General features: G+C 43.1%; 1 protein-coding gene across 2 annotated transcripts in view; it reads right to left on the minus strand.

The window, feature by feature from the left end:
* The window catches only part of LOC308077766 (putative E3 ubiquitin-protein ligase HERC1), a 90,569-nt gene that overhangs the window by 9,962 nt on the left and 67,376 nt on the right, over nt 1-13,231 (minus strand). For both annotated transcript variants that reach the window (XM_080418679.1, XM_080418678.1), the window contains exons 64-75: nt 12,707-12,991; nt 11,400-11,465; nt 10,804-10,929; nt 8,929-9,067; nt 8,353-8,534; nt 7,376-7,531; nt 6,788-6,910; nt 6,515-6,617; nt 5,670-5,839; nt 4,171-4,309; nt 3,304-3,473; nt 2,271-2,440 (exon numbers count right to left, since the gene is read on the minus strand). In XM_080418679.1, coding sequence (XP_080274805.1) covers nt 2,271-2,440; nt 3,304-3,473; nt 4,171-4,309; nt 5,670-5,839; nt 6,515-6,617; nt 6,788-6,910; nt 7,376-7,531; nt 8,353-8,534; nt 8,929-9,067; nt 10,804-10,929; nt 11,400-11,465; nt 12,707-12,991 — 1,829 coding nt within the window. The remainder of the gene's footprint in view (nt 1-2,270; nt 2,441-3,303; nt 3,474-4,170; nt 4,310-5,669; nt 5,840-6,514; nt 6,618-6,787; nt 6,911-7,375; nt 7,532-8,352; nt 8,535-8,928; nt 9,068-10,803; nt 10,930-11,399; nt 11,466-12,706; nt 12,992-13,231) is intronic.

A 13,231-nucleotide genomic window follows, 5' to 3' on the forward strand; every position in this document is an offset into this window, starting at 1 on the left:
TGCATTTAAAAAAAATCGCTATAGCGCCCCCCTTTGACCAATTGGAGTAAGATTGGTTTCAGTGATATTTGGAATGACCCTCAACATTACCGCAAAGTTTCAAAGAAATGTGAGTCTGCATGTATGTGTTAGGGGCAGATGAATAATTGTCATAAAACTGCAATATTCATTGGCTCATTAAAGCTTCATTTTTTCACTTATGGAAAATCTTTGCTGCTTGTTTGTCGGCATAGGTCCAAAGTTCATGTGTAAAACGTTTCGTGCAGATTACTAAAAAATCCCAGGAGGAGATAGGTTTTAACTGTTTTTCATATAATTCAAAATGGTGGGAGATCTAAAGGTCAGAGGTCAAAAGTCAGAGTGTGAAAGTTGTTCATCATGAGTAGACGCATGTGTGTATTGAAGTTTCATGGCTGTAGGTCAAACAGGGCATGAGTTGTACCTGTTCAAAGTTGGCATTTTGCTATAGCGCCACCTTTTGACGAAAGATTGTGAGAATTATTTCTTGATAGTTTTTCATGACCATCTACCATATGGCCAAGTTTCGTAAAAAGCGTATGCACGGTTCAGCCAGAACTGCGAAAAGTGGCAGAAGAAAAAAGAGGGCAACATTAAAACAGGTCCAGAGCTGAGCTCTGGCCCCGTAATGACCCACCTACCAGAGCCAGATAGACAGAGTGAGAGAAACAGACAGCTCAACCTATTGCCATTGACAGGAATCAAACTCTCAACCTTCAGACTCACAGGCTGAGACACTACCTGTAGTGCTATAGCTTCATCCAGGCTGAAGTTGTCTGTTGAAGATCATAAACTTTTGCCTTCTGTCATGAACCAAGCCCCTGTTTCACTAACACTAAGATCACTCGTTCACAAAACATTTACCAATAGAGAAATTGTATGTCTCCTCGAAACCGAAACCAGTGAAAGCAGCCGATCTACAAGCTCACAAAACGTTGCTATCTGAAAAGTTGTGAGATTGTAGATCGGATATTTTCACAATGAAGTACGTCATACATTAAAAAAACATACTCTCAAATAAGCATTTCATGTTATCTTTACCGTTTGCACATGTATTCATTGATACAGTCATGTTTTTTGCAATTTAACTTAAATGAGTCTGCATCATGTGAGGCTTGAACTGGCAACCTTCAGGTTGTGAGGCACGCGTTTAAGGGAGAAGCCATTGGACCAACAGACAAAAACCTGTGAAAAAGGAGATCGCTCAGATTATACAGTTTCACGCAAATAGCTGGAAAATCCTGGGTTTAAGTGTTTTTCAAACTGCTCAAAATTGCGGACAATCTAAGGGCGGAGCTTACTGGTCAACGTGATACATGTGTTCCTCATGAGTCAAGGCACATGTGTAAGCAGGTTTAATGGCTGTCGGCCAAACGAGACATGACTTTTGCCTGGTTAAAGTTTGCATTTTCAAAAAATCGCTATAGCGCCCCCCTTTGACCAATTGGAGTAAGATTGGTTTCAGTGATATTTGAAATGACCCTCAACATTACCGCAAAGTTTCAAAGAAATGTGAGTCTGCATGTATGTGTTAGGGGCAGATGAATAATTGTCATAAAACTGCAATATTCATTGGCTCATTAAAGCTTCATTTTTTCACTTATGGAAAATCTTTTGCACATGTTTTTCGGCATAGGTTCAAAGTTCATGTGTAAAACGTTTCGTGCAGATTACTAAAAAATCCCAGGAGGAGATAGGTTTTAACTGTTTTTCATATTATTCAAAATGGTGGGAGATCTAAAGGTCAGAGGTCAAAAGTCAGAGTGTGAAAGTTGTTGATCATGAGTAGACGCATATGTATATTGAAGTTTCATGGCTGTAGGTCAAACAGGGCATGAGTTGTACCTGTTCAAAGTTGGCATTTTCAATTGAGTGCTATAGCGCCACCTTTTGACGAAAGATTGTGAGAATTATTTCTTGATAGTTTTTCATGACCATCTACCATATGGCCAAGTTTCGTAAAAAGCGTATGCCAAAAGTGGGAGAAGAAAAAAGAGGGGAACATTAAAACAGGTCCAGAGCTGAGAGCTCTGGCCCCGTAATAAAAGATTAAAAGTATATTAACCACTATCCCTGTTTTTTTTTTTAACAGTTTTGCCGGATAATGACATACCTAAAATATGAGCACCAGGTTGAAACTGGTTAAAGAAAAAGAAAATAGAGGGAGACGATATTAACACAAATAATAATGGTCTGAGGAAAAGTGAGGAAAAACACCCTGCCAAACTGAGTACCAACAGAGCTGTCATTACCTGCTGGAGATCCTCTTGACGGTGATCTGGGGGCCGTAGGTCTTGCCCTGGGTCATGGTCCTGCCGATGGAGCGCACCAGAGGCAGAGTGTTGACCTTGGGGGACAAGAGCCCTCTCAGCGGGCCCTGGATGATAGCTGCTGGGCCTGAGTTGTAGCGTGATGCTGACCCCTGCAGGGAGGGAGGACACCAAGGACAGAGGAGAAAAATTATTGAAAATGAGGGATCACAGGGAGGACGACATGGATTTTAAAGCTACAACCCAGGACTTGTTTTAATGAGTAAAAAATTTATTTTAACCAAACTCTACGGTAGAGTACAGTATGTTAATACTATATAACGTACATCTGCAGTGGTTGGCACAGTGGTCTCTCTACTCTTCTATTATATTTAGACCCTGGTGACAATTAAGTTATTTGAAGCAAACGCCGCCTCGGATTGAACACTCGATGCACCGCCATCTTAACACATCGTGTGCCAAACACGGTTCAAACCGTGTTTTCACAGAGTAGCGCTTTGGTGCCAAACACGGTTCAAACCGTGTTTTCAGTCTTTTAGTTTTTCCAGGAGCAGCACTGGAATCACCCATGAACACTCTAAGAAGTAAGGGACAGATGGATCACCGTGCCAAAAAATCTGGCTCCCATCCACTTCCATTCTATCTCCTTGCTAAAAACCTCCGTATCTCCTTTTTTTTTACAGTGGGCAAAACGAGTCATTCTCGATGCGCGATCGCTCCGCAATGGTGACTCGCATGAGACATGTTGTTGTTCCAGGCTTTAGCCAGGACCATCCATTGCTGTGCACGCATGCATTGTTTACGTGCGTGTGCTCGCCGTGGATTCCACAGCTCTAAACAGCGCAGCGTTGCAGACGGTGAGATTTCTGGCACCGAACGTAATCTGTTATTATAAAATTCTGGCACCCAACTGTAGTCCATACATTGTTCCAATGACCTCTCTCCGTTGGAAGACAAAACATTTGCGGATTGTAGCTTGAAGACAAAAGGGTTTTCATATTGGAGTCTTTCTTACCTGACTCTTGGGGTCTAGGTTGAGCAGCCTCCAGGACTTGTACATGAGGTCAGAAAAGTGGTAGAGCACTCTGAGACGCATGTTGAGGGCATCGGGGTCGCAGTCTTTCAGAGTGTTGTACTGGGGAGGGACGGCCTGTGGTAGACCCAGCTGGAAACTGATGGAGCCACCTGGAGAAGAAAGAAGATATTAGATAGTGTACAGAGCCACTGCTGTGTGCAGAGCCACTGTTGTGTGCAGAGCCACTGCTGTCCAGACTACACTGAAAGTGTAGTCTGGACAGCAGTGGCTCCCAAACATTTTAGTCCGAGACCCAAAAGAGAAATTGTATGTGTCCCCGTGACCCAAACTAGTGAAAATAGTTTAAATTTCTATTTTCACTACTTCTTAAAAGTAATTTTTTTTCCCCAATTTATGTAATTTCTTAGATTTTGTGTTATTTATTATTAAATTCATTTGAAAAAGGTTTGAATTCATTTAACTCTCTCAGTGCCAGGCCCCGAGTTATCCCGAGTTTTAGGGTTATACCCTCAGTGCCAGAACGAGAAAACTTGTTGTTTTTTTTGGGGGGGGGGGGGAAATTTCTGAACCCAAGATATCATTATCTGAAGATTTGCAGCTCCATCCACTCTTTGTTTAACCTATAACTGAAAAAAGCTGTATCTCGCTTCCTAAGCACTTTTTTTTTTCTTTGAAAAAAAAAAAAGAAAAAAGTTGGCAAAGTTCGCAATATTTTTTTTATTTCATTGGCACTGAAAGAGTTAATAGTTTTTAATTTATGAAAAATGCTTATTTTCCCGACTCACTGTTTGGGAAACACTGCTGTATAGGATGTCAGAGAGAGAGGAACGTGTTGTGCGTGCGTACCTGAGGCTTTAGTGGAGGTAGAGGGGGTGGTCCATGCTGAGCTGTGGCACCGTCCAGCAGATATCTGTGTGATGCTTTTCCCCTGGAGCGTCGTCACCAAGGTGGGCTCCTTTATTGGGTTGGAGTGTTCTAGCCCGAGCTGGAACACACCGACACAACAGCAGCGTAGCAACAATTAGGAGCGCCGGTTGTTTTGTGCAACTTTGGGACAGAAAAATCTATATTCATTTATGTTTGACATACTGTAACAACATATTTCCTAATAGCGACGTATACAGGTCCCTAATTAGTTTTATGTGTCAAGATGAAGCAACATTCTCATTACTAATTCTAATCATTAATAAATTATTAAGGTAACAATCTTCTTCAGTTTATTTCGCAGCAGGGCGAGGGATTTCTTAGTGGCCACAAGGCCAGAGCTGTCTCGCTCTGGTCATGATGTCCCAAAAGTTAATCAAAGTCCTGAGGTCACAGCCGTTCTTTATTCAAAAACAAGTAAAAAAAACTCTGTCTCCCAGACCTTGCCGTTGACAATGATCAGTGTCTGGAGCTATCCACTTTTTACCTGGCATCCCTTTTTTTGGGCATGTCATTATAGGCAAACGTTTTGTTCAAAACACTTCCAAACATAAAAAAAAAAATCCCAACGTTTTGAAAATAGCAGATCTACAAGCTCCACGTTGCGACGCATACATTGCAAACTTGCAGATCGGCTGTTTGAGCTATTTCATCATTAGACGAAGTATATAGGGCTTAAAGGGATAGTTCACCCAAAATATAACTTTTTGTCTATGGATTAGTCACCCCATGGAGACTAATACAAGTAAGACGCGCGAACGCTGGAGGCGAACGCAGATTCGCCTCGATCTCCAGGCTTTTATTGCTTAGTTTTGCTAAAAAAGAAAAGCCTGGCCCAGCGGGTCGGTGTACTCGGTATGAGGAAGTGTTTCATTTCGCAACCAACCAGAGTGCAGTGGGCGTCGCTCGTAATGTTGTGTTAACGGGGCGGGGGTTGACGGACAGATCGGTGAACCAATGGGATCAGGCGCAATCTGTCGCCGGCGAGCCAATGAGAGAATGAGAGCGTGAACACAGACGGAAAGAGACCATAAATATGGGACACACACCGCAAGCACGATGATATAGTAAGCTCCACTTGGTCGGAGGCGCGGCTTCGCCGCGCCTCCTTCCGCGTTCGCAATGATATTTTTTGTGTTTTTGTCGCATTCCTAAGCCAATAATTTGACGACCAGCGGAGTGGTAGGCAGCGGTTCCGGAGTAGGAGACACTACCGGAAGTGCTGCCGGTCATCAAATTATTGGCTTGGGAATGTGACAAAAACAAAACAAAAAACATGAATTCAAGTTAGTGACTAATGGGTAATTTTGGGGGTGAACTATCCCTTTAAGTGGTTGAAAGCTTAGATGATCTCTTTGTGTGCGACCAATACCAAGCTTTGAGTGAGTAATACAGTTGAAAGGTTTGAGATGTTTCCTCACCTGCCCCTCGTTGTTGCAGCCCCAGGCATAGACGTCTCCTGTGGAGGTCAGCACCAGCACGTGTTCAGAGCCCACGGCAATGTCCACAATGTACAGGCCCTCCAGCGCCGGCACCACCTGAGGATGGATCTTGTTCTTCAGCATGGAATCTGGCAGGCCGATCAGGCGCTCTAATGGATAGAAGAGAAGGGACAACAAATTATAGCAGAGTAATTAAAGTCCTACAGTGTAACATCCATTTTAGTAGTCTTTTTGGCGATTTCCAATGCCTGCGTCATTTGGCGTGAGTGTCAGGGGTAGACACTCTGCACTCATTTGTGGAATGGTTTTATTTAATTGAAAAGGTTACACAGTGTGACTGTATTCAACCTTTATTTAAAGTGGCACTATGTAACTTTTCTTTAATGAATACATTTACATTTTGTCCAATCTGTATGGTAGAGTATGTTAATACAATATAACAATTAGGGTGGTTGTATTTTGTCTCCCTGCTCTTCTATTGAGACATTTAGATCATGTCAAAGGTTGTGTGAGACACAGGATCTGACACAAATTTTTAACTGATGGTAAAGATTCAATTTATCCCCTGAGCAAGCAGGCAGGCTCCAATAGCTCAATGTAAAAAATGTCAGCACTTGTGCAGAAAACCGGGTTCAAATCCGGGGTAGAAGAGGAAAGTTACATAGTGCAGCTTTAACCAGGTACCACCTGCCCACTGAGATACAACTTATTTTTCTCGGACACCTGGCCAAGAAAGGCAGCCGAACAGCATTTAATTTTTTTTCATGACATCAGTATCGACAATTATGCAACCTATGTGTCTGGATTTTTCCATGATAAAGTACCTTGTCCGAAGGTGTAAACATGCCCATCGTTGGCCAGAACCACAGAGAACTGAGTTCCACAGCTGACCTTCCAAATTCCCTTGTTGCACAGTTGCTCGATTTTCTGAAAAAAAAGAGAAGAAAATTGTAAGTACTTTTCAAATTCAGTGGGAAGAACAACAGCTATAGAGATTTATTTAAATTTTGTCCTTTAAAGCTACAATCCTTAACCCATTAAGACCGGGAAGACTGGGTTTATGATTGGAGAGAACCTGCTGTGTAGCACCAACATACCTGGGGGTAGCACTTGGCGGTGTAGGAACCCGTGCCCAGTTTACCGTAGTCCCCGTCCCCAAACGCCCACACCGTCATGCCATCAGACGAGAGCACCAACGAGTGGTTCAGGCCACAGGACACCTACAGTAGGTACAGGAACAGAATAGTTATGCAATCTGACCAGCCTTTTGTTTTACATAACTTTGATGTTGGGCCAAAACCTTGTATCTCCATATTTAAACGTTTTAATGTAATTTCTTTCCCTCATAAATCAAATGAATTCCCTATACTTTGTCATATGCGAGACTGTTGCACAAAATATATAATATTTCCGCTATTTCTGAACGTTTTTTTAGATTAAAGTGAAAGTGGTCCTTCTGTGGGTTTTATATAAATAGTTAATCAATGAAAAGTATTAACAAGAGCTTGTAACTACATTTGATCCATTGGAACACAGCTTATTATTGGACATACAAAGTACAAGGTTTTCACCCAACAGCGGCGATATGTAATTAAATGCAACATGGCCACCCTTTTGTTTTAGCATAAGTAAAATAATCCACATGACAACTTGACGAGTTAGAATAGAAACGTGGTGATGATGACCTGTCCCACGTGATATCCCTCCAGAGCGGCCACCCTTTCGGGAAGCATCTTGTTGGACGTCGACCGTTGACCCAGTCTGCCAGAGTCGCCACTGCCGAATGTAAACAGCTTACCGTCTGCTGTCACCACGGCAGAGTGCCTGAAGCCACAAGACACCTGGGAACAGAGGGACAAAGACACAAGCATTAGCAGGCCTGTCACAATTATTGCATAATCGTTTCCCATGTCCCAAATATTTTCATATAGTTTCAAACATTTTCAAAAAGTTGTGGAAATAGCAGATCTACAAGCTCACAACACATCGTGGCGCTATTTCCACTATTCATGTTTTTAATAATTTAGTATAAAGTTATTAAATATGCCAGTAATTGCTTTGTATATTTAGGTTATTTGTCATTATCTCCCCTGCGTTACTTCGAAGCCTAAAAGCCAAACAGAAATGTAATTTTTGTTCATGTGCCTTCAGTGTTCCAACGACAAAAACACAATTCAATCGTTAATCGCAACTATTCTGTGTGACAATTAATCGTCAACTTAAATATTGTAATCGTGACAGCCCTTAGCATTATGAAGCTCTGTTTGGTTGTGCATAATTGTTTTTTTATGACTTGTTTTCCACAAGTCAAGTCGCAGTCTTTATAATGTGCAAATCAACAGAAGAACGATTTGCCTTCATTATTTGTAAAATGAATGCATCAAGTAAATTAGTAATTTAACCCATTGATACCTGGAACGCATCTGTGTCACTTTAGATGTCTTTGGCTATTCAAAAATAGCAGATATACAAGCTCATAGCGCGGCACCGAGTGCCGCGCTACGAGCTTGTAGATCTGCTATTTTTGAAAAATCCCCAAAAACTGTTAGGATTTCAATATTTATTTTTTTAATCGCCTCAGGTCTTAATGGGTTAAAAAAGAAAATCTAAGGCACATCAAACAAGCAAGGGGAAATAATTGAGGATTATCTTCCAGTCTTACCTGAACCACCTCTTCTCCTTGCAGGCTCTCTATCTGCTTGGGTCTCCTCTGCGTCTCACTGTTGCCATGGCCCAGCTTCCCAAAGTCTCCATCGCCCCAGCTGAACACCTCCCCCGTCTCCGTCAGGGCCATGGAGTGACCGTCTGAACCACACGATGTCACCAGCTGCGTCACTACGTAACCTGCACAGACGAAAGATGAAAAGATTGAAAACCAGATGCCAAACAAATACTAAGGGTCGTTTCAGACGGGGAGCGGCCGACGCGCCTATGTAATTCATTTTCAATGGAGGGACGGTGGTGTAATGCTGGGTATGAGATTAGGAATTCACAAAGTGTGAATAATATCAAGTGGTTTGACAGAATTAGCCGAGCACACACACACACACACACACACACACACACACACACACACACACACACACACACACACGCACACAAAGAGAGAGAAACATCCACAAAACTACACATACACAGAGAATATTAAGAACACATACAACCATACAATGAACAAACTCATACATCCTCATTGGATGCAGCAGAAACGTGTCGAAAAAGGAGTGAGTAATGTGTTAACCTTGCAGGGCAGAGATGACGGTGGGCGTATGCAGATCATCAGAGTTCCCCAGGCCCAGTCTGCCATACTGACCCTCTCCAACAGCCAACGCTGTCCCGTTGATCAGAACCAAGAATGTACAGTTCTGACCACACACCACCTGACAGACAAAACAACACAACACATTGACACAGTATGAATAAATAGCAACATAGACAACACTTCAAAAAAATCACACCCAGTGTGAAGTGAGCGGTGCTATTTATGAGTTATTAATTTCATCATGCATCTCGGTAGCCAATCAGCACGTCCTGCGAAGTGACGTGCTTACATTTTTGGGCGGTGTAGCCGCCCCTATAAGTGGGGTTGGGACACCTCATTAGCTGTATTGTGATTGGCTCATTAGTACACCCCTAGCTGTACTGTGATTGGCTGGCTCTATTGGCTGACTCTATTCAGCACTGTGATTGGCTAGCGAGACACATGACATTAATAACCTATAAATAGGATTATGCACTTCAAAAAATCTATATTTTTTGAAGTGAGCTTCCATCACTATGATGACCACTGTGATGACCACACCGCCCACTTCACACTGGGTGTGATTTTTTACATTATTATTAATTTCATCATGCGTCTCGCTAGCCAATCACAGCGCGTCTGCGAAGTTTGAAGTTAATTTCATCATGTGTCTCGCTAGCCAATAACAGCACGTCCTGCAAAGCTTAGCCTATGGGCGTGTTTTCCACAGCATGGCGTCACAGCGAAAGACACATTTTCACGACGGAAAGAAAAACTTTCACCACGGATGGGTCCTAAACCCTCTTATAGGAGCGGTTGCACCGCTCAAAAACATTTAAATATCTGGATGAGGCTAAATATAGGCACAGGAAAGTAGGACGCCACTAGAGCAGGGGGTCTTCAGCAGGGGGTCCTCAGAGTCACTACAGGGGGCTGCCAAATCTTTGTGTGAAAGGAACTACATTAACCACTTTGAAACCACCCTAGAATCCCTATTCTGAACTTTTGGGGAGCCAAAAATAGCAGATCGGCTATTTCCAGCAAAGAGGTTTGGCGTATAGGGAAAAAAGAGCTGACCAGGTATCGAGGGAAAGGTCAAGTTTACTAAGTATTGACGGTTTAAGTGGTTAAATGTCTGAAAAATGCACTATTAATATGAATCCAACACAACGCTACACAATGATAGTGCTGTCAAACAAGTCTATGAAGCCATCTATGAAATCTATGAAAAAGTTTAATCTGCAACACAATTTCATACAATATGTAGTGGGGGTCCCTGCGTCATTGCTCTCTCAGCTAAGGGGTCCTTGGCCTGAAAAACGTTGAAGACCCCTGCACTAGAGTAAAAAGAAATAAAAACATTGTTTCGTTTTGCCAAGATGGTCTGTAGATATAATAAACTTTATTTTTTAAAGTATATATAGCACTTTTCAGATAGATAGTGTACTGCACTACTTCTCAATGTGCCATCAGGGGTCTCCCAGGGATCCTTGGAGGGGCTCAGGAGGTATAAAGTAAAGTGAGTAGCCGTGTGGCCCATTATGTCAGGAGCCTATCTTCTGTTTCCTTAGCATGAGGCATCTTTATGTCCAAGTACACCCCCTGGACATGACACTATAGTAGTATGTCACAGGAACTTACACCCAAACCAACCCTTGACGCTGCCGAGTGGCAAGCAGGGAGGCATTGGGTACCGTTTTTATAGCCTTTGTTATGACTCGACCGGGGATTGAACGCCGACCTCCCCGGTCTCACTCTAAGCACAAGTCTCAGCTAAATGATTGATAGTTGGGAACCAAACACAAAATGTTACCAAAACGGCCCGTTTCAAACTGGCGGAAATGAAAAAGGTTGAGAATCACTGGTGTACTGTACCTGTTTCGTCTGGGAAAGAGAGGGGACAAGTGTTGGCACCATTAAGTTGGTCCCTGTGTCCGTCATATGTCCATAACGCCCGTTCCCCCATAGATACACATCACTCTTTCCCCCTTGTTGCCAGTCCTGGGGAAAAAATATAAAACAATGACCATTAACAAACTCTAAATAGTTACGTCCAAAGGCTGCAAACCTGCAAGGTGTTGTGAGGTTGTACGTAGATCGACTATTTTCAACAAAACGCTAAGGTTTATGTGGTTACGTTATGCTGATTACTTTAAGTTTGTGCTCTCCGTCAATGGAAATAATGTGAAAGGACACTTATGGGTACATTTTCACCCTCAAAGAGTTGTATTTACATTCACCTTTTTGCAGTGGAGAAAAGTAATTCTTTCAGGAGGGTTAGGTCATTTTAATAAAACGTAACTGAAAAGTGGAATAGATGTTCCAAGAGTGTCCTTGAATAAAATAGAGCAGTGTTTATCAAGCCTGGCACACACGCAAGTGAATATAATCCCCAATATTGCGATGTGCAACTAAACTAAATGAGGGCATGTCACATGGTGTCACATCGTGTCAGCACAGCTGGGTATTACCTCAGGTCTGGTGGTGGCCCATGACATCAGCTGTTCATCCATCCTGAAACTCCACTTGCTATTATCCTAGACGGGAAAGAAATGAAGTGACATTTATGTATTAGTATACTGTATACACGGGATCTAATATACATACAGTAAGCCATTGGTTCTCAAAGTGGGGTCCGGGGACCCCCAGGGGTCCTTGAGGGGGGGGGGGGGGGGGGGGGTACCGGGGGGTCCCAAGCGAAATTAGTTAATAAAGCGCCACAATCACTTTAACCACTTTTATCCATAGTTTATACTTTGGCTATTCCAAAATAGCAGATATACAAGCTCATAGCGCGTCACAGAGTGCCGAGCTATGAGCTTGTAGATCTGCTATTTTTGAAAAATCGTGCAAATTTGTGCAAATCTTTGAATATATATTTTTTTAAAGCAAACATTTGTAACTCAAATCTTTGCTTCTGGGGGTCCCTGGAACACTTTTTTTTTACATGGGGGTCCACGGCCAAATACATATAATTTTGGGGGTCCTTGACATGAAAAAGTTTGAGAACCACAGCAGTAAGCAACGCATTGACAGCTTGTTCAGATTTCAGGCAATAAGTACTTGGATGCCAGTCTATGACGACACTGTGCGTGTCCGTCTTTAGGTATCCAGCCAGCGTTGCCCAGGCTATTGAGGCTAGTTTATGATGTCCGTCATCTACTGTAAGATGTCAGTATGTCAGTACAGTATGTCTATATTTGGGCATAATATGGGAACACAGACAAACACACAGACCCACAACTTCAACCTTATAGAACTAGAGGCCCTACGTTATGTCTGAGTCATAGTGTCCAGGGGGCTTTGTCAGAGTACCAATTTTACACAGTTGTGTTCCTTTTGTGACCATATATGGAGATCTCGGTATCTACCTGTCTACCTGCGTCCCTTTTATGCCCATATAAGGGCATAGCGGTCGGATCTGTGCCTCTGGACAACCGGATCTCCATATATGCCTATGTATGGGCATATCTGCTTTGTTTATGGTTATGTCCGAGTCATGATAGTGAAAAGCCTATAGTATCGGGTTTGTTTATGGAAATGTCTGAGTCATAGTGACATGCCCAAAAATGGGCGTATCAGGTTTGTTTATGGTTATGTCTGAGTCAAAGTGACGTGGCCGTGGTCTGCTGGCTGGCCGGCCGCCCCTCCCAGTAGCCAATTTTAATATACATAGGATAGAACATGATTTATAGAATTGTTGAGTAGCTTTTCATTTACTCACTTTACACACACACACAAAAAGTAAGTGCACGCATAGGAAGTTCTCATAACTCACTAGCGGCTTGATGATCTCCATGGCACCCGCCTCTTGGAACTCAGGAACACTGAAGGACTCCGGGAAGGTGGACCCCCGGGCGAACGCCTCGGCGCTGCGGACGGTGGTGGCGTAGGCGGCCAGCCAACTCCACTCTCGCGGACAGAGGGTGGTCTCGGGGCCGCTGTGGTGAGGGGGGAGCGGGTAGCAGCACAGCTGCCGGTCCAGAGACAAGCCCACCGCCAGCGAGGCCAAGCTCTGCAAGAAGGCACTGTGGACCAGCTGGTCGCCAGCTGTCACATGGCTCTGCAGCGGAGGAGGAAACGCATATATACAGTAAGATGTCACCAGCTGTCACGCGGCTCTGTTAACGAGGAAACACTTCCAGATGTGAGCTATGATGACAGAGGCTCACGTCACATGGGCATGAAACGTTCACCTTTTATTTTATTATTTGTTTGTTTGTGGCAGAAAGATATTAACCCATTGAGACCCGGAAAGCATCTTGTGTCATTTTTAGATTTCTTTGGCTATTCCAAAAATTGC

Source organism: Gymnoscopelus braueri (genome assembly GCF_963280865.1).
Source record: "Gymnoscopelus braueri genome assembly, chromosome: 22".
NCBI classification, from domain to species: domain Eukaryota; kingdom Metazoa; phylum Chordata; class Actinopteri; order Myctophiformes; family Myctophidae; genus Gymnoscopelus; species Gymnoscopelus braueri.